This window comes from Spermophilus citellus (assembly GCF_964194105.1).
Source record: "Spermophilus citellus genome assembly, chromosome: 18".
NCBI classification, from domain to species: Eukaryota; Metazoa; Chordata; class Mammalia; order Rodentia; family Sciuridae; genus Spermophilus; species Spermophilus citellus.
The window spans coordinates 53,799,381-53,819,422 of NC_138200.1; the positions used below are offsets into that span (position 1 = coordinate 53,799,381).

The window sequence follows — 20,042 nt, forward strand, 5'->3', positions numbered from 1 at the left end:
TGATGGGGAGCAATATTAAAATGTTATAACCACTGCCCCACAGTACCTAGCAGGATGTGGAAGATTAGTAAGTATTTACTGAATATGCCAAGTTTAAAATGTTCATAAAAGTTGCAAAACTGTTAAGTATTCATTAAGTCTCTTTTAAGAATAACATGGCCCAATCCAAACAAATTTCTTTAACAAACAAGACTAATATTTAGTAGTCAAGGCACTTAGATGTTTGCTAAAAACAAAAGCAGTGATGGAGAGGAGGCTCAGAAACCCTCCATCTATCCTCCCTCATGCCCTAGTACAATGCTGGGCTGCCTACATATGGGCCTTCAGAACTGGCAGGGACTGCTCCCAAGTCACATTCTAGCAGTCTGAGCAAGCCTTGGTGGTGAATAACTTCACCACTGAAAGTTACTTCATTCATGGAAGTAATACCAGGCCCAACCAGGACCGCCAACCAGCCCCAAAACTCCTACAAAGAAGGTCTTCATACTTGGGATTCTTCTCCCCAGGGCGGGGCTGGTTGAGAGCGGTGGGCTTAGGTGGAGATGCTGGAATGATCTCCTGGGAGGAGCTGAAGCCTGTGCTGGGCTCAGTACTCTGGCTGTCCTCCTCCAAAACCAATCTGCTTATAGTCATGCGCTTGTTCTTAGGCTGCAGTTCTGAGCCACCTTCACCTTCAACAGGAGTTGAGCTTTCATTTTCATCTTTTTTGGGTCTCTTGTTTTTGAGGGCTGGTGATGATGGGGACGCTTGATTAGGAAGTACCAGATCTTTCTGGTCCAGTTTTGAGAAGGCTGCCTCTGAATCCTGTGCACCTGACAGAGCCTTGAAAGCTGCCTTCAGAGTCATAATTCCAAAGGTGGTTGGAGTATTCCGTAGCTGCCTGTGAATAAAGTAAATAAACAAAGATCAATTTCACCATTTTTGGTGCTCAAACAGGCACAACTTTTTCTTGAGTGTAAGGCTTCAAATCAGACAGAGGACTGCTTAAGTTAAGGACTCAACAGTTAAAAAATGGGGTAGTGGCTGGCTTCACACACACTTTATTTATAAACTGAGCTTTCTCTCCTGTAAGAGCTCCAAATACTGCCTATGTATCACAAGTCCAGGAGGGCAATCCACTGTAATCGAACAATCTCACCTTGAAATCTCAATTCTTCTTCCAGCTATTCCAGTCCAACCCTCGTATGAGAGATAACTGATTGGTCTCTACACACATTTAAGAACCAGATGTTAGAGAACATGTACTATGCTATCTTGGAACGGTGAGAGACTTGCCTTTTATAAAAAAATTCATCTATCATTTAGAATACCTTGTGTGATTAAAGCAAAAACTGTCAGGAAAGGGGCAAACTGGCAGCCTACAGGTAAGAAGGGGTTTTTTCCACCTTAAAATGGACTGTCAGCCAGAGACAGTTGTAGTGGTGCATGCCTATAATCCCAGCAAGTTGGGAGAGAAGTTAGAACTGGGGCTGAGGTTGTAGTTCAGTGGTAGAGCGCTTGCCTAGCACACATGAGGCCCTGGGTTTGATCCCCAGCACCACATAAAAATAAATAAAATAAAGGCATTGTGTCCAACTACAACTAAAAAATAAATATTAAAAAAGAAGTTAGAATTGCCGGGGCTGGGGATACAGCTCAGTTGGTAGAGTGCTTGACTTGCATGCACAAGGCCCTGGGTTCAATCCTCACCACCACAAAAAAAAAAAAAAAAAAAAAAGAAGAAGAAGTTAGAATTGCCAAGTTTAAGCCGGCCTCCTCAATTTGGTGAGACCTCATTTCACAATAAAATATAAGGGCTGGGGATGTAGCTTAGTGGTTGAGCATTCCTGGGTTCAATCCCCAGTATGAAATAAAAAATAAAACGAACTATCAACATTCAACAATTGGGAAATCTCAAAAGAAAAAAATGGACCTCTTACACAAAGTTTGAACCACTGAAGTGTGGGCATGCTTGGACATTTCTATGGGGCACCAATCACCAGATGGTAAAAAGCACATCCTTTCTCCTTCCCATTCCCATGCCCTGGACTGTATTATGTTTGGATCCACTTTGCTATGTCCTTACTAGGCTGCTATGTATGGATATGACTTTATGTCTCCTAGGATTCATGTGGAAATTAACCCATTTTGACAATATAAGAGGGTAAAAACTTAATCAGACTATGAGGTTTAGAGGTAGAGCCTTTCAGAAGTGAGTAGAATTAGGCAAGGCCATCAGGCTACAGTCCCTGTGTCTGAATACTGATGGTTTTCTAAGAGGAGGGAAAGAGACTAGAGGACATACACACAAATTCAAGCTCCTTATTTCTTGCTTTGTGATGACCTGCACTACTTTAGTACTTTAGAGTAAGAAGGCTATCATGATGGGGGTACTCAAACTTCCAAAACTCTGAGCCAAATAAATGTCCCCCCCAACCTTTATATAAAAAGTTATCCAGCCTCTGGTATTTTGTTACAGCAACACAAAATGGACTAATACATAGGCTGGAAGAGAGATATCTAATGTGCCCCCCATTCAATTTGAGATTTTGACTCACACTTCTGAATACTGCTTTTTTAATACATTAAGGAAATAAGTATTCACAGGATATGGGCATGGCAAAGAGAGAGAGAAAAGTGGAGACAGAACTTTGAGGAAGAGCCAATCAGGAACATCTGTCATGAATCCCAGACATCCCTTCTTTGATATTCACATTTTTCTCCACAGTGTATGCTCTATCTCCCAGAGTGCCATGTACAAGTAATCCAATGACATGTTAGTAGGTCAAAAAACCAAGAGGAACTGATCCTATTCAGTGTTTTCCCCAAGACCACAAAAAGGCAGTTCGCTCACCTTGCAGGCTCTCTGAGTGGCTTTTCCACAGGCTCTGGTGCTGGCTGTTTATCTTCCTTCGTTGTACCCGAGGCAGCAGACTCAGATTTCAAAGCCTTTTTGGCCATCTGAAAAAGGAAGGATGTCATCAGGAAAAGGAAGCCACAGAATTCCATTAGTCTCCTTTCACCAAGAACATCCTCAATATGCAAACTTACAAATCCAATCCAGACATAAACTGAAGGAAGACATAAAACAGAGTGGACCAATGAGAATCATGTCAAACTGCTTTCTTTTTTCCTTCATCAAAAAAGTTACATTTCCACAAATGGCTCATAGTTATCTACCCTAAAGGAAAATTCAAGTCAAGTTGTGCTGTCCCTCTTGACACTGAAAGAAGTCTTTAATCTTTCAGACACCAAATAATTTTATTCTACATTTCTTCTCCTATCCTTCCAATCTCAGCCCTATTCTATTTGACTCCCAAGTAAGTATATCTTTAGAATCATATAAAAAAGCCAAACATCTTTTTTCAAATGCCGTATAATAATGTTTATATGGCTGGTTTTTAATACGTGTATAAAATTTATTGTATTTCCACAAATATATTTTGCCTTGTTGACAACTTATTCTGCCAAGCACAGTGGAACACCCGGTAATCCCAGCAGCTCAAGAGTCTGAGGTCGTAAAATTGCAAATTTAATACCAGCCTCCACAACTCAGCAAGGCCCTAATCAACTTAGACCCTGTCTCAAAATAAATAAGAAGGATGTGGTTCAGTAGTTAAGCGCCCCTGGGTTCTATCCCTAGTACCAAAAAAAAAAAAAAAAAAAAAAAAAAAACCTCCTTATACTACACATGAAGCCACAAGCACACCATTCTTGCTCTAACTCTCACTGTTCGTCTGTCTCCCTCAAATTAAGCCTTATACAGGTCCAGTACGTTCAATGTCATTCAGATTCAGATATAGATATCTGTAATGTGTGGTATCTTAAGAGCTGAGAGTTCTAGCCTCACACATAGTGATAGAATTTTTTTCCAGTTACTTGGAATGCAAAGGATTAGAACACAACTAGGCCAGGCTCTAGTATCCTGACACTTACTCACTGAATATCCCAAACTAACTGCTTTACAAATAATTCGATAATTGCCAAAAGATTGCTAGCATTGATCACTGACACTATCTTAACATGGGCCTGACAGACCTACTGTTACAGGATTGGGTATTTTCAAAATTCTGAAAATCCTGGGGTTTTATTTTTTAAAAGCTTCTCATCCTGTGTTCCTTCACTATGGTCCACCATAGGACAGCCTGGATTCCAGTTCTTCCCAGTGCTGTCTGAGCCTCACTACTTCAATTCTTTATGCTTATCTTTTTGATCCAATTAAAAGATCACCTTCATTTGGCCCCTTTTGACCATATCAAATTTCCAATCACACCTTTCTCCATGCCTTCTTCCTGTTAAGAAATCCATCAAGCCACATGGACCAAATCACACTTTTCCCCCAGAACTTTGCTCAAATTTCATCTCCTGTGGGAACCACAGTAGAATATAAGTAAATGTTCTACTTTAACCACAACAGAATAACTGGATGTAAAGGAGGTAAAAATGGGAGGTGAGGGAGACCAGTTATGTTCCATTTGCCTGTCAGTATCTCTGCTATACATATTTTTTTCAAATGTTTTTAGTTGTTCATAGACCTTTTATTTATTTATATGCAGTGCTGAGAATCAAATCCAGTGCCTCACACATGCCAGGCAAGTACGCTACACCTGAGCCCCAGCCACAGCCCCCTCTGCTGTATATTTTTAAGGCAATTATTTAACGGAAATAATACACATAATTCAAAATCTTTTTCACACATTTTCATTTCTTTTTCTTTTTTTGGTGGCACTGGAAATTGAATCCAGGGGCAACCTATCACTGAGCTGTATCTCCAGCCTTTTTATTTTTAATTTTGAGGTGGAGTCTCACTAAGTCAGGCCTCAAATTTTGAATCCTCCTGCCTCAGCTTCCTGAGTTGCTAGAATTACAGGTGTGTGACACTGCACACAGCTCACTTTTAATTTTCTAATTCCCTGTACATCCTCAAGGGCACATCACTAGGAAGAAAGGAGAGGTCAAGGCACACCGTGAGGAGGTAGGGCTCTGTGTCGTCCAGGTGGCTCTCCAGAAAGCGCAGCATCTTCTGCTGGAAGGTCTCATAAGAGAAGTTCTGGATAACAGGATGGGCCAAGTTCTTTTCTCGAATAATGTTCAGGAGATCATTTCTGAGCTTCTACACAAAGGATAGTGTATGGAACACGAGAAAGGAAAAGAACATCAGTAAAAATTCAATGATGAGTTGCATCATTGTCAATGAAAATCACTGGTATGCATATAGGAAGAGAAGTCCAGCACAAAGGACTAGTCAATAAATCATGGCTCAGCCACAATGAATTACTATGCAGCTACAAAACAAAGAATAAATGAGCTCCTATGTGCTACCACAGAACTCCAAGATTTATTAAGTGAAAAAAAGCAAATTAAAAAGTGTTCAATATCAGCACATAAAATATGTTGTCACATGTGGATGGGAACAGGCAAAATGGGTACATGTGTATGATTGTACACACAAATGTGCTTGCAGATGCAAATCTGTGAAAGGATAAAACTGAGGGGAACAGACAGGAAAGGGTCAGAAATGAGGGAATTTCACTAAACATTTTGTTATGCCTTTTGAATTTTATATTATGTATACATTACCTTTTCAAAAAATAAAATTTAAATCTCTAAAGGAAAAAAAAGTAAGAGCAGAGGACCAAATGAGTTTTTGACACCCAGAAAACAGGTGTTAAGTTCTCTGCAACACAGAATATCCTCAAATCTACAGGATTAGCACTTAGGTAAACAAAGTTAGAACATTACAAAGCTCATCAGCCTAATAAATGTTCTGTCACAAACCAGGTAGAAATGAGACAAGTAAATGGCTTATGTAAATTTGTCTAATGAAAATTAAATTTTGAAAAGCCAATCTCAGATACTGAATTGAATCTGAGTGGTTTGGATATAAAAGACAACATGCTATAGACACTTCATATTTAAAGGTGATAATATACCTGACAAAGAGCCCTTTCCCTATTGTTCCATAAAAAGCAATAAGATGGATATAAATCATGGGAGGAAAAATATATGAAATTTACCTGAGTTGTTGGGTCCTTGGACATATGTTTTTTCAAAATTTTTGAAGCCTTTTCAAATTCTTTGTTTTTGATACAAATAATGACAGCCTACAAAAGGGGGAAAAACTTTTTTTTTTACTTTTGTAATGAAAGATTTTATCAGAATATCAAATATCAAAATAAACTGTACTAAAAGTAAAGCTGAGCCTTACCTACCCAAGAACTTTTTCACATCATATCAAATTCCTATACTTAAAAACCAAGAGTAATTGTTTAAGGGTTGTGAACTACTGTAAGCTGTCTCTTTCAGCTTATAAAATAGTAGCTTTTCAACATTACAATGGATTGTTTTTTAAATTGCTGATAGAGCAGCATGGGATCCCCTGGATTACAGACCATTTAACCAATGTGAATAGGGCCTCCTAAGGAAAGACAAAACAGACAGGAGTCATTCTAGATTCCTCCAATCCACAAAACAATTGCTTCTGTTACTTTTGGTTGCAAGAGTTTAGAAGTAATGGGTGGATGGGGAGGGAGCATCTACTATGTAGGGGAGTGGAGGGGGACAAGTGGCTTGCTGACTATAGGGTTTGCTGAGACAGGGTTCACAAGTTTGAGGATCATATTCAGTTACATCCTGGAAAGGCCTGAGGCCAGTTCTGTAGGAGAATTAAAAAACAAGGCTTTTACACCATAACTAGTGTTCAGGGAATTACTGAAAACAAGAAACCCAGCTCATCCACAAGTGGTAAATAAAAAGGACAAAGTTCCAGGTAGAACGAGAAGTTTTTTTTTTTTTTTTTTTTTTTAAAGAGAGTGAGAGAGGAGAGAGAGTGAGAGAGAGAGAGAGAGAATTTTTAATATTTATTTTCTAGTTCTCGGCGGACACAACATCTCTGTTGGTATGTGGTACTGAGGATCGAACCCGGGCCACACACATGCGAGGCGAGCGCGCTACCACTTGAGCCACATCCCCAGCCCCTAGAACGAGAAGTTTTCTTCAGCCACAGAGAAAAAGAGCCTTCATAAAGGAAGCCCAAAAGAATATATGTATATGTATTTTTAATGTGGTGCTGAGGATTAAACCCAGTGCCTCACGCGTACAATCACTGAGTTACAACCCCAGCCCCTAAAAATGAAATTTTAATTTATGTGAACATAAAAAAATTAAAAAAAAAAAAAACAGAAAATGAAGGGCATTTGGAGTTATTTAACAGGATAAAATAGTCACTTTAAACCCTTAAAGAGAGCATATACAAACAGATATTTTGAAAAGATCACATTAAAAAAAGAAGCAAAATTTTTCTACAGGTCTTTTCATCATGTGTGTATGTGGTACCAGGGATTGAATCTGGGGGCATGCTACCAATGAGGTACATCCTCAGCCCTGTTTATTTTGAGACAGAGTCTTGCTAAATTGCCCAGACTGGCCTCAAACTTGTTATCCTCTTGCTTCAGCCTCCCCAATTGCTGGGATTACAGGTATGCACCACCACACCAGGTTTCCACAAATATTTTCAATCTTTATGAAGAAGAATGTACAGAAAGATACAGGATAAGAGAAGGAGGACTAACAAGGGAATTCATTAAGTACCAATCTCTGGTGATTTCATCCTCAACACACTAAACATAGCCATCCAAGATATAAAGAATCTGGTGTCAAATGCTCTTAAATAAGCAGGCATGATCATAAATTCGTGCTACCTAGAAAAGCTACAAAATAAATTTCTCCTTTTAATCAGATAACCATGTCCACTTATACATAATTTTCAGCAGAAAACCTATACTAAGATTATCTTTACTTTCTTGAAGTACAAGCTTTTACGTTTTATAAATCCTAAAAGTCCTATTACGTTTGTTAATTTAACTTGCACACAGCAAAATCAACAATCAACCTGTTTTATACCGAGAGTTCTGATTTTTTTTTCCCTTTGGTACCAGGGATTGAACCTAGGGGTGTTTAACTGCAGGTAACTAAATCATTCAGGGTCACCCCAGGTGAATTTGGGTTGGCACAAAATAATTTTTTTTTTTAAAGAGAGAAGAGAGGAGAGAGAGAAAGAGAGAGAGAATTTTAATATTTATTTTTTAGTTCTCGGTGGACACAACATCTTTGTTTTGCATGTGGTGCTGAGGATTGAACCCGGGCCACAAGCATGCCAAGCAAGCGCGCTACCGCTTGAGCCAATCCCCAGCCCGGCACAAAATAATTACAGACAGAAAATACCTTTCTCTTAGGGTCCGATGATGGCTCTCGACTTTAGGAGTCCATTGGAAAGAGAAATAGTCACCTGAATTTTTTATTTTTATATAGGGGGCACACAAGAGGAGGTTGGATGGAACTTTCTATCCAAAAAAAATAAGGGGCAGTATTACAAAGGAACAAGAAGGGGCCGGGGATGTGGCTCAAGCAGTATCGCGCTTGCCTGGCATGCGTGCGGCCCAGGTTCGATCCTCAGCACCATACAAACAAAGATGTTGTGTCTGCCGAAAACTGAAAAATAAATATTAAAATTCTCTCTCTGTTCTCTCTCTCTCTCTTAAAAAAATAAAAAAAAATCCAATCATTAAAAAAAAAAAGAAAGAAAACAAAGGAACAAGAAGGCAGCCCACTCCATTGGGTAATGCCCACTCCTAAAGCTTTGCTCCTCTGCTAAGATGGGAATCCACCTGCTTCCGTGACAGGCATGTGCCACCACACTCAGCACAGTTCTGAATATTAAAATAACACTCTCATAACCACCACTGAGATCCACAGAAAGCCTCCTACACAGCTCCTCTGTAGTCACATCCTGTCCTCTTCTCTAACTGCTGATCTTTTTGCTGTTTTGATGCCATATAAGTGGAATCAGATGGTAGTACCACTATCAGGTTAAACTGGCTCTTCACACTCTAATGCCTTTGAGGTCCATCTATGTGGTTGTACTATCCAGGTTCACTTTTTTCTTGTTGGTAAGTATTCCATATGGACACACTGTCACTTATCCATCCATTGAAAGACCTTTGGGTTGTTTACAATCTTTGGTCTTCACGCATAGAGATGCTAATATTCATGTATAGGTTTTGATGTAAGCATAACTTTTATATTCTGAGGTAAATATCCATGGGTGGGATTGCTGGGTCATTATGGAAAGTATATAAGAAAACTAAACTATTATGGTATAGAGTAGCTAAACCATTCTGCAGTTCTATCAGCAATATATGGGAGTTCCAATTGTTCCATATACTCACAGCACTTCTTTCAGATTGACAAAAACAATATGTATCTATCATGTGCAACATGTTTTGAAATATAGCATTTTTATTGTTATTTTTAAAGTTTAGAAATACTAATTGGTATTGTGGTTTCAATCTGTATTTCCTTAATGACTAAATGAGGTTGAACATCTTTTCATGTGCCTTTTTCACATCTATATTCTTTTTATTAAGGCTTTTGAACATTAAAAAAGTAGTATTATATAGGCTTATTTTCTATTAAAAACAATTCCAGGAGCTCGGGAGGCTGAGGCAGGAGGATCATGAGTTCAAAGCCAGCCTCATCAAAAAGTGAGGCACTAAGCAATTCAGTGATGCCTGGGGATGTGGCTCATTGGTTGAGTGCCTGAGTTCAATCCCTGGTACTCCCTCCAAATTTAAAAAAAAAAAAAAAAAAAAAAAAAAAAAAGTTTTTTGTATATTGTCACTTATCAAATATGATTTACCAATATTTTCTTGAAATCTGTATCTTGTCTTTTCCTTAAAAGCGTTTACCCCAAAGCAAAAGCTTTAAATATTGATGAAGTCCAAGTATCCATTTTTCCTCTTGTAGATTATGTTTTTGTTGTCATATCTAAAAACTTTTTGCCTAACCATGACATGGAAAATTCCTTCATGTTTTCTTCTATAAGTTTTAAAGTTTTACATTTGGCTTATGATCTGTTTTTGGGTTAATTTTAGTATAACATGTACTTGAGTTCACAGTTCATTTTTGCATATGAACTTTCCACTGTTTCAACACCACTTGTTGGAAAAAACTATCCTTTTTCCACCGAAGTGCCTTCACATCCTTGTCAAAAAATAAGTCATGGGGCTGGGGATGTGGCTCGAGCAGTAGCGCGCTCGCCTCGCATGCGTGTGGCCCGGGTTCGATCCTCAGCACCACATACCAACAAAAGATGTTGTGTCCGCCGAGAACTAAAAAAATAAATATTAAAAATTCTCTCTCGGGGCTGGGGATGTGGCTCAAGCGGTAGCGCGCTCGCCTGGCATGCGTGCGGCCCGGGTTCGATCCTTAGCACCACATACCAACAAAGATGTTGTGTCCGCCAAGAACTAAAAAAAAATAAATAAATAAATATTAAAAAATTCTCTCTCTCTCCTCACTCTCTAAAAAAAAAAAAATAAATAAGTCATATTTGTGTGGGTCTGTTTCTGAACTCTCCCTTCTGGTCCACTTTATTAGAGACAAATAAAACACAGACATAGCATCTCTATGCTCATGAGTACTGTAACTTCTTTGCTCTGACTGGTTTATAGTTATTCTTAAAATTAAGTATTATGAATCCTCCAATTTTTTTCTTTTATAAAATTCTGTTGGTTACTTTAGTTCCTTTGACTTTTCACATACTTCTGGGAATCAGCTAGTCTATAAAAAGTCCTGCTAAAATTATGATATGAATATTTACAAATCAAATGGAGAAAACTGAATAACAAGTCTTCCATTAGTCATTTAAATAAGTCTTCATTTTATTCATCAATTTTTTGTATTTCCCACATCCAAAATACTTTGTTTTGCTAGGCTTATATCAAAGTTTTTACTTTTTTCCTTTTTGGCAGCTGTTATAAATGGCATTATTTCGGTATTTCTATTTTAAATTGTTCACTTCTAGTATATAAAAATATTACCAATTTTGTTAACATGTAACACTGACAAACTAATTATAGTTAGGTATATTCCATGGAGCTTTCTACCTGGTCAAGTCAGTTGCAGAAGGGACAATTTTATTCCTTTTTTCCAGTCTGTATGCCTTCTTTCTTTTTGTTGCTTTATTTCATCACACAGGCCTTCCAGTATGATGTTGAATACAAGTGATGAGAATGGACATCCTTGCCTTCTTTCAGATCTTTTTTTTTTTTTTAAATATTTTTTAGTTGTAGATGGACATAATACCTTTATTTATTTATCTTTATGTGGTGCTGAAGATCAAACCCAGGGCCTCACACATGCTAGGCAAGCGCTCCACCACTGAGCCACAACCCAAGCCCCTTCTTTCAGATCTTAGCATTCTGTTTTTCACCATTAAGTACATTAGTTGTGGGATTTTTTTGTAGATTTTTTTTTTTTTTTTTTTTTTTTTTTTTTTGAGGCTGGCTTTGAGCTCGAGATCCTCTACCTCAGCCCCCTGAGCTGCTGGGATTATAGGCGTGCACCACAGCACCCAGCTGCTGAAATGTCTTTACCGTCAATTAATATTCTGGGTGCTGGGGTTGTGGCTCAGCGGTAGAGCGCTCACCTCACACATGCAAGACCCTGGGTTTGATCCTCAGCCCACATACAAAAATAAACAAGTGAAATAAAGGTGTTGTGTCAACTAAAAAATAAATATTTTTTTAAAAAAATAGAGTATTCTGTCAAATGCTTTTTTTTCACCAACTGATAGGATCATATGAAATTTTTTTTTTTCTTTAGACAATATGGTGGATTATACTGATTGCTTTTCAAATTCTGAACCAGACTTGCATTTATTTTAGTTTCCCCACTTTGTCACACACTAACATCTGTATCCAGGGCCAAGCTGCAGGTTAGAGACGGTAAAAGTGATGGACTCTATTCCAAGTTCTAGGAAATCAAAATTCCTCTAGTAAGAGAAAATATTGTCCTCCCTCAGCTTTAGGTGTCTGCCCTGCTGCCAGTGTCACTACTAGACACTGTAGATACCAGGATAGCATTACCTGGGGGCCAGATTGGAGAAAAGAAAACAGAATAAAACAAAAATGGCTGGGTGTGGTGGTGCATGCCTATAATCCCAGCTGAACAGGAGATTGAAGCAGGAGGATTAAAGTTCAAGGCCTGCCTGGAAAATTTAGCAAGATCCTATCTCAAAATAAAATAGATAAGAATGTAACTCAGAGATAGAGTACTTGCCTAGCACATATGAGGCTCTGGTTCAATCCACTGTATCACAAACAAAAAGGAAAAAAAGTGGATTACTTCCACCAACATTGACATTGACTCACTCCTTCTACTCAAACTAGAAAGAGAGGTCATCTCTTGGAGTTCTTTCTATTCACATCTGGAGTGCATTTCTAGGGTTTAGGCTGCATGAGTCCATCCCAAGTGATACACAGGGGCAGAATGTTGAACTACACAACACTGATTTGGTGAAACTTCAAATTTGGTCTTTCTTCCCCCCAGCTATCCACTACCATTTACATTTCAGAATCCTCAGAGATGCTCCATGTATTCTTTTAAAAATCTATAGTAGCATTACGAGGGAGAAAAAGAAGAGAGTGAATGTGTTTCCTCTACCTTCCCCAGAACTGAAACACAGGTCTTCCCATATTTAATTTGTAAAACAAGAGAGGAAATGCGAATGCTTTCAAAAGTGAAATTAAGCTGGGTGTAGTGGTGACACCTGAAATCCCAGCTATTTGGGAGGCTGAGGCAGAAGGATCACAAGTTTGAGGTAGCTTGGGCAACTTAGCAAGATCCTGTCTCAAAATAAAAAATAAAAAGCCCTATCAGTGGTCTCTGACAAACTGAAACAAAAAGGATATTACAAGCAATTTTCAAAATAAGTGAGAAAGAAATGTTGGGGAAAAAATGCCAAAAAGCATATAATAGGACTAAACTCATAGGATTAAAGAAATAATATAATGCACATACTAAAAAAATGAGGTGGATCTGGGAAGTAATAATGTTTAAAAGGCCTTGATAATGCTTTTGTTTCAAAAAATAGTTCTAATAAGCCAAGTGTAAGCTGGGCACTGTGGCACACATGTGTAATCCCAGAGGCTCAGGAGCCTGAGCCAGGAGGACCATGAGTTCAAAGCTAGCTTCAGCAACTTAGCGAGGCCCTGACCAACTCAGAGAGACCATGTTTCTAAATAAAATACAAAGAAGGGCTGGGATGTGGCTCAGTGGTTAAGCACCTATGGGTTGTATACCTGGTACCAAAAAAAGAAGCCAAGTGTGGTGGCACATGCATATAATCCCAGCAATTCAGGAGGCTAAGGCTGGAGGATCATAAATTCGAGGATAGCCACAGCAACTTCAAACAAACAAACAAATAGAATAAATAAGAAAGTAGTCTGATGTGTCTGATGTACCAGCACTACAAACGGAATAAGGCCCTGAAAGAATCAAGATCCTGCTACCAAAGGTGCAAGGGAAAAATGTTACACAACAAAAAAGCAACAAATAAGAGAAACAAATAAATTTATGAAGCAATAAATAAATGAAAAATCTTTCCTAAGAAAATATGCCATAAATGTTGTTCTCCCTGGTTCTCAAAAAAATCTAAGCAATCTCTCTTTTTATTATGAAGAGAAAAATCAATGTAGTCTCATTATAATTCACAGCTTTCAGAAGCACATCTCAAACTTTCTGGTCTCACGATTCCCTTCTACTATTCTTAAATGTTTATGAGGATCCCAAAGAGCTTTTGGGGATTATATCTGTTGATATTCACCATATGAAAAATATAAAACAGAAAATTTTAAAATATTTATTAATTCATTAAAAAAAAATTATAGGTTAACATAAATAACATATTTACGAAAAATTAATGAACTTTTTTAGAAGTTTTACGAAAAGGATGGTATTATTTAAATTTTTGCAAGTCTTTAATATCTGATTTAATGGAAGATGGCTGGATTCTCATAACTGCAGCTATATTCAATCTGTAGTTAATTTGATTTAGTAGATTAAATAACCCGTCTTTGTACAGAAATAAACTTGGAAAGAGCATTCTAATTGCTTTTATCTATAACACTGAAATCCATCAGTTTATCCAGTACTTTAAGTGGATCTCTCATCCATGAATGGTTTGTAACACCAAGCACCATTGCTTGGAAAACATTAGTTCACTGAGTTATGTAGATCTTCCAAATGTTGACACATTCATTAAAAACATTTTTAAAATCACAGTCACAGTTGTTAATATCAATAATCTTCAGAAAAGCCTAAGTATTTGGAAGGTATCAATCATGTTAATACAAGCTTTCTAATTTTCATTTGGAGCTTGCATTTTCCCACTGGGAACAAACACTGTCAACTATTTTTTGAGTGACAGGTTCACTTTCTCATTCTAAAGAAAATGACTGCCAAATTCCCACGTCTGAATAACCCTAGTTTGTTAGCTGTTCCCTCACGTAACAATGGTGTTCTGGAAAAAGAGCACCTAGTTCCACATGCAACTCAAACACTCACACAAGTGCTTTTCCTGAAGACAATCATCATGTTTTGGTAGCAACAGAAATATTGCAGATAGACTCCCTGTTTTGCCACACAAAATACCAAAAAGATGTTTACTCATGGGTCTAGATTTAATAAAATTGTAGAATTTTTATTGCTAGAGTAAAAACATTCTTACTGAAACCGGTGATTTGGTACTGGGGATTGAACCTAAGGGCACTTTACCACTGAACTCGGATCCCAACCCTTTTTTAAAATTTCAAGACTGGGTGTGGAGGTACATGCCTATAATCCCAACTAAGCAGTGGTAAGGCGCTTAGCACCTCAGTGAGACCCTGTCTCTAAATAAAATACAAAATAGGGCTGGGGATGTGAATCAGTGAGTGCCCCTGAGTTCAATCCTCAGTAACAACAACAACAACAAAAAACACCGTGTCAAATATCATCTTTATCCCCTATTGCAATTAAATGATTTTTTAAAAAAATTTCAAGACAGGGTCTTGTTAAATTGCTGAGGCTAGCCTTAAATCTGCAATCCTTCTGCCTTAGTCTCCCAAACTCCACTGTGCCCAGTGAAACTGGTAGTTTTTTAAAAACTTCATTTGGCAGTAAAGAATACAACACTTACTAATATAATTTACTATTGCCTTGAGCATGCTAAGGAGCCAGTAATTTTACCTTTCACGTTTTGGCACTATGGGTACAACTGTCAATGCTTGAAAGTCAAATAACATCTTGGTTTTGTTATGAAAACAAGTTTGACCTCATGGGCCCTCTGGAAAGGCCTCAGAGACTTCAGAGATCCCAGACATGCACTGAGAAGTTAACTTACTTGATAAACTTTTAAAAAATTACTGTGACACTTTACAAAGCTTAAATGCATAAAAAAAAAACCTCACTGATATTTAGCTTATCCTAAAGATGAGTATTAACAGATTATAGACTAAATGAGAAACTTCTAAAAAAGCAAACTAAAAAGACAAATGATACAGTATCATTAAGTAACTAGGGGATCAAGGCAATTGTGGTTTCAGCTTCTAAAATAGTCCCTAGTGATCACCACCTCCTGCATAGTCCCATTAACACCCTGTACCAGAGTTGGTTTGGTCTTTGTGAATCCTGCAAATAACCATGTGTATAAGCGTGGAAGCAGATCCCCAGCCCCAACTGAGTCTTTTTTTTTAAAGCTGTAAATAGACACAATACCTTTATTTTATTATTTATTTATTTATTTTTATGTGGTACTGAGGATGGAATCCAGTACGTCACACATTCTAGGAAAGCAACCCAACCCCCTACCCCAGCTGAGTCTTGAAATGACTGCAACTCTAGTTTACAGTTTGACTATAACCTCACAAGAAACCCTGAGCCACAACCATTCAGCTAAGCCACTACCAGATTCCTGACCTCTGGAAACTGAGAGATACTATTTATTGTTTTAAGCTGCTAAATCTTGGGAGTAATTTGTTTATACTATAGTAACAGTATACAGGACATATAGCAAGAGATCTGGAACCTGGCAAAGAACTGAAAAGCAGAAAGAAGTCAACATAAGAAAAATATTTGACTTAGGGACTGAGAATTAAACCCAAGGCCTTTTTATTTTATTTTGAGTCAGGATCTTCAAGGCTGATCTTGAATTTTCAACCTTCCTGCCTCAGCCTCATGGAGTTGCTGGGATTATAGGCATTCACCATCACATTAAGCAGCAGCTGACTGTTTTAAGTGAGTTTAAATTTTGCTGATAGACTGTCCTAATGAAGCTCCAAAACAGGAGACTTATGAACTTAAATAATAAAATTTTATAACTACACACACACACACACACACCCTCCTCTAGAAGAGGGGTCAGATGGCAAATCTGTAATCCTTGTATTCTAAAGAAATTACATGAGTTACTCTGAACTGGTACCATTTCTTCCCATTCAAAAAAAAAGCTTACCTGTTTTGAAAGGAGGGATGGATTTCTCCTTTCTTGGTAATTGTTGAGGGCCACAGCGAGTCGGGATGACACATGGCATTTTGCCAGAAGGGAGTGGTTGAGAGGTGATGCCAGCGAGCCATTGAGATGATGATGATTAAGATTAGCTGTGTATATTCAATTGTATATAGACCCCTGCTGTCCGCCTCCTGGGGAGTTGGTTGGGGAAGTTCCGGGTGGTATTGATGGAAGGGCTGCGTGGGTGGTGTTCTCGCGGAGTTCGGAAATAAAGTTTGTTCCTGCTTGAGTGGCTCGTGATTTGTGCCCAGCCAGACTGTGGCAGTTAATGACTTTTCTGGCATCTTCGCACAATACTAACCTGACTAAACCATACAAAAACCCCCATTCTTGGAATTACTCCTCCTTGGAAGTGAGTATTATATAAGCATTCTTCTCAAGATGAAAAGTAGTTCCTACCTAAGGTCCTTAACTGAATAAAATATCTGCACCCCATGTATACTGGTTGTTTTTTTAAAACAGGGTATCAGTATCTTCCTTGCAAAGGAAAGTTTTCTTCCTTTACCCACATCAACCTCTGGAATCCCATCCCTATTTTTTGTTGGGTTTTTTTGGGGGTGGGGTGGGTACCAGGGATTGAACTCAGGGCCACTTGATCACTGAGCCACATCCCCAGCTAGGACAACAGCCTAGGACAAAGCAGAGTTTTCATCTCTCACTGAGTTGCTTAGCGCTTCACTTTTGCTGAGACTGACCTTGAAGCAATCCTACTGCCTCAGCCTCCCAAGCCACTGGGCGCCTTGGATTACCACTGCGCCCGAAGGATCCCATCCTTTTATGTATGGAGTGCTTTTTTCTTCCAGTTTCCATACTTTACTCAACCAAGGCAATACTTCAATCCCCATCTCTGCATTTCCTTGTCTCCAATTTTGGTTAATGGAGAAGAAAAATCTTTTTCTGACTGGTTCCCTCAGCCATTTCTATGTTTTTCAATACGAATAAATTCTATTACTTGTAGTTACCTGAAGCATAACACACAGATAGTTCCAACTTTCTAGATACTCCATCTCTTGATTTCAAGAAAATTGCCCTTGCCAGCTTTCTAGCATTCATTCTTCTATCATTCCTGTTTTTCTAGCTGGCTTATTATCCCAGAAGCTCTAACTCCTTATCTGTTCAAAGAGAATTTTCTCCATACCTCTTTTTTTCAGACAATTGCAAGAAAGAGTTCACAGTCAGTCCCTCATTTCAAAGACCCAGCTATTCCCCTTGGTTATTTTATTTATTTCTGTGGAACTGGAGACTGTTTTAACAGTCTCAGGATACCAGTATCTTCCTTGTAAAGGAAGGTTTTTCTCCCTCTACTCCATATCCACCTTGGGGATACCATCCTCTTCTTTTTTTCTTTTTTTCAAGGGGAGTGGTACCAGGGCTAATTGACCACTAAGCCACATCCCTTTATAATTTTGCAGTACCGAGGGCCAGTTAGATAAGCACTCTACTACTGAGTTATAACCCTAGTCATTTTTTTTTCATTTTATTTTGAGACAGGGTGTTGCTAAATTATCCAGGCTGACCTTCAACTTGTGATCCTCCTGCCTTAGCCTCCTCAGTCACTGGGATTACAGGCATGCACCAAGGTCCTGGCTTCCCCTTGGTTTATTATAAACAAGAGTGACCAAATTCTAGATCAGATATACTTGTGACCCTTTCACAGCCTCCTGAATGGTACAATAACCTCCAAAATGTCAGTCTTCAATGCCAACCCACTTCCTAGGTATTGTGGTTTGCAGCAGTCTGGCTGGGCACAAATAACTGAGCCGCCATGAGGCACTTGTAGGTTTAAACAGGAACTACTTTATTGCCCGAACTCCAGTGGCATTCCACGCGCACTCCCCGGGGAACTCTCTCAGCCCTCAAAGAGTCTCCAGGAGAACTCCGGGCGCCATCCCACTCGGCTGTGGCTCTCAACAGTGGTTCCCCTTGCCAGGGCCACAGTGAAGACCACCAAATCACAAAAGCAGGATAAATTTCAAATCTGGGTGGGAAAGGGTACATCTAAAGAGATAACATCTATGTTCATCCTCTATCCCACCCAGAAAAGATTAAGAGTTGTGTCCTCAAAGACCCCTGATTTTTGCCTTTAAAAAAAAAGAAAGCGGGCTGGGGATGTGGCTCAAGTGGTAGCCCACTCGCCTAGCATGCGTGTGGCCCGGGTTCCATCCTCAGCACCACATACAAACAAAGATATTGTGTCCGCCAAAAACTAAAAAATAAACATTAAAAAAAAAAAAAAAAGAAAGAAAGAAGAGTTAGAGCCTTACAGCCTCCTTGACCAGTTTTCTACTGGATTCGATCATTGCTTCTGTCAGTGTAAATTCCGTTTTAATCATTTCCAGCACATTGATAGCTGATTCCAATGGTGTGAGCTCAGCTTCCATATCAAAGGAACAGTCTAGGACAAAGCAGAGTTTTCACTTTAAGCTCTGTTCTAAGAGTGGAAATTATGTCCAAAAAATATACACATTTATGGCAAAGGATCATGCAAATATATGAAGATTTTCGTTTTTGTTGCTGACATACTTGCCACAGGCTTTTGTAATAAGGGCAAATTCAAATCAATGAGTTTAAAGTGACATCATTTAATATTTCTCAAGATGGCTAAATTATTTTTTAACATATTCATTTGCCTCTCAAATTCAGGATAACACATCCTCCTCAGATGTAAGTGGCCAGAAACTCAACACAGTTTGCTAAACACCTACCAATTTCAATTCAGGAAAAAAAAAAAAATGTGCTCATACTTTGAAAAATTCTCTAACATGGGGAAAATATGTCCGTATTAATATAACTCACTTTTGACATAAACAAAGTTGTATTAACAATTAACAGGTGGGAGAAAACACACACACACACACACACACACACACACACACACACAAGCAACCAAAAGAACCTTAATTGGAGAAACCTAGAGCCAGGGAATACACCCATTATAGAATGAAAAAGATCACCGTGATGGAAACAGCAGTGCACCTTAACCCGGAATCCTTCAGTTTCCGAATATAAGTTTGAAAACAAAACCCTACGAAAGCAAGCCCAGAGAAGAACACAAATATAGCCATACCTAAATTTTCCCCTTCTTCAATGCGTGACAGACACTGCATAACCCGAAGCAACCGGGACACCGTATGCTCCTTCCCCAAGGGCCTGACAAGCAAGGCTGAGAAAGAAGACATCGTTGGCTTGACGACCCCTACCCGCTACCCAGCGCTCACAGACCTCTCCTTTCCCCGGCCAGGCCCTCACCCTGCATGATGTCCCGGATCTGCCTGAAGTCCCCGTACCGGCTACCCCGAAAGGCCCGCAGCGCCTCGTGGAAGTAGAACTTGAGCACCCAGCGATTCACCGCCTCCTCCAGCCGTGCCTCCCCCGCGCCCCGCTCCGCCGCGCCCCCCAGCCCCGGCTCGTGGCGCCCTCGCCGAGCCCGCCCGCTACTGCGAGACGCCCGTCTGCCCGCAGCCCGCCCGCTGCCGTCGTTGCTCCCGCCTCCTCCCGCCATCGCGTCCGATCGCCGCGCGCCCTCCCCGCCTTCCCGGCTGGGCCGCTTCCTCGGCTGTGACGCCGATGGGTCACGCACTACGCCCGGGCCGGAAGCGGGACCCGCAGTCCCGGCTCCAGCGGCCATGATACGGACGGTGTTTCAAGCCGCCCGAGGGCTTCTGGGAGGGAA

At 39.5% G+C, this 20,042-nt stretch overlaps 1 protein-coding gene across 6 annotated transcripts in view; it reads right to left on the reverse strand.

Moving 5' to 3' along the window:
* LOC308638250 (telomeric repeat-binding factor 2) overlaps positions 1-19,998 on the reverse strand; it is a 38,383-nt gene extending 18,385 nt beyond the window's left edge. For 5 of the 6 annotated variants that reach the window (XM_081275519.1, XM_081275517.1, XM_081275516.1 and 2 more), the window contains exons 1-7: positions 19,619-19,998; positions 19,437-19,532; positions 18,634-18,764; positions 5,997-6,083; positions 4,946-5,092; positions 2,834-2,940; positions 488-880 (exon numbers count right to left, since the gene is read on the reverse strand). In XM_081275519.1, coding sequence (XP_081131645.1) covers positions 488-880; positions 2,834-2,940; positions 4,946-5,092; positions 5,997-6,083; positions 18,634-18,764; positions 19,437-19,532; positions 19,619-19,997 — 1,340 coding nt within the window. In that variant the 5' untranslated portion in view covers position 19,998. The remainder of the gene's footprint in view (positions 1-487; positions 881-2,833; positions 2,941-4,945; positions 5,093-5,996; positions 6,084-18,633; positions 18,765-19,436; positions 19,533-19,618) is intronic. The other variant, XM_081275518.1, reaches the window with a different exon arrangement.
* Positions 19,999-20,042: the final 44 nt, after the last annotated feature.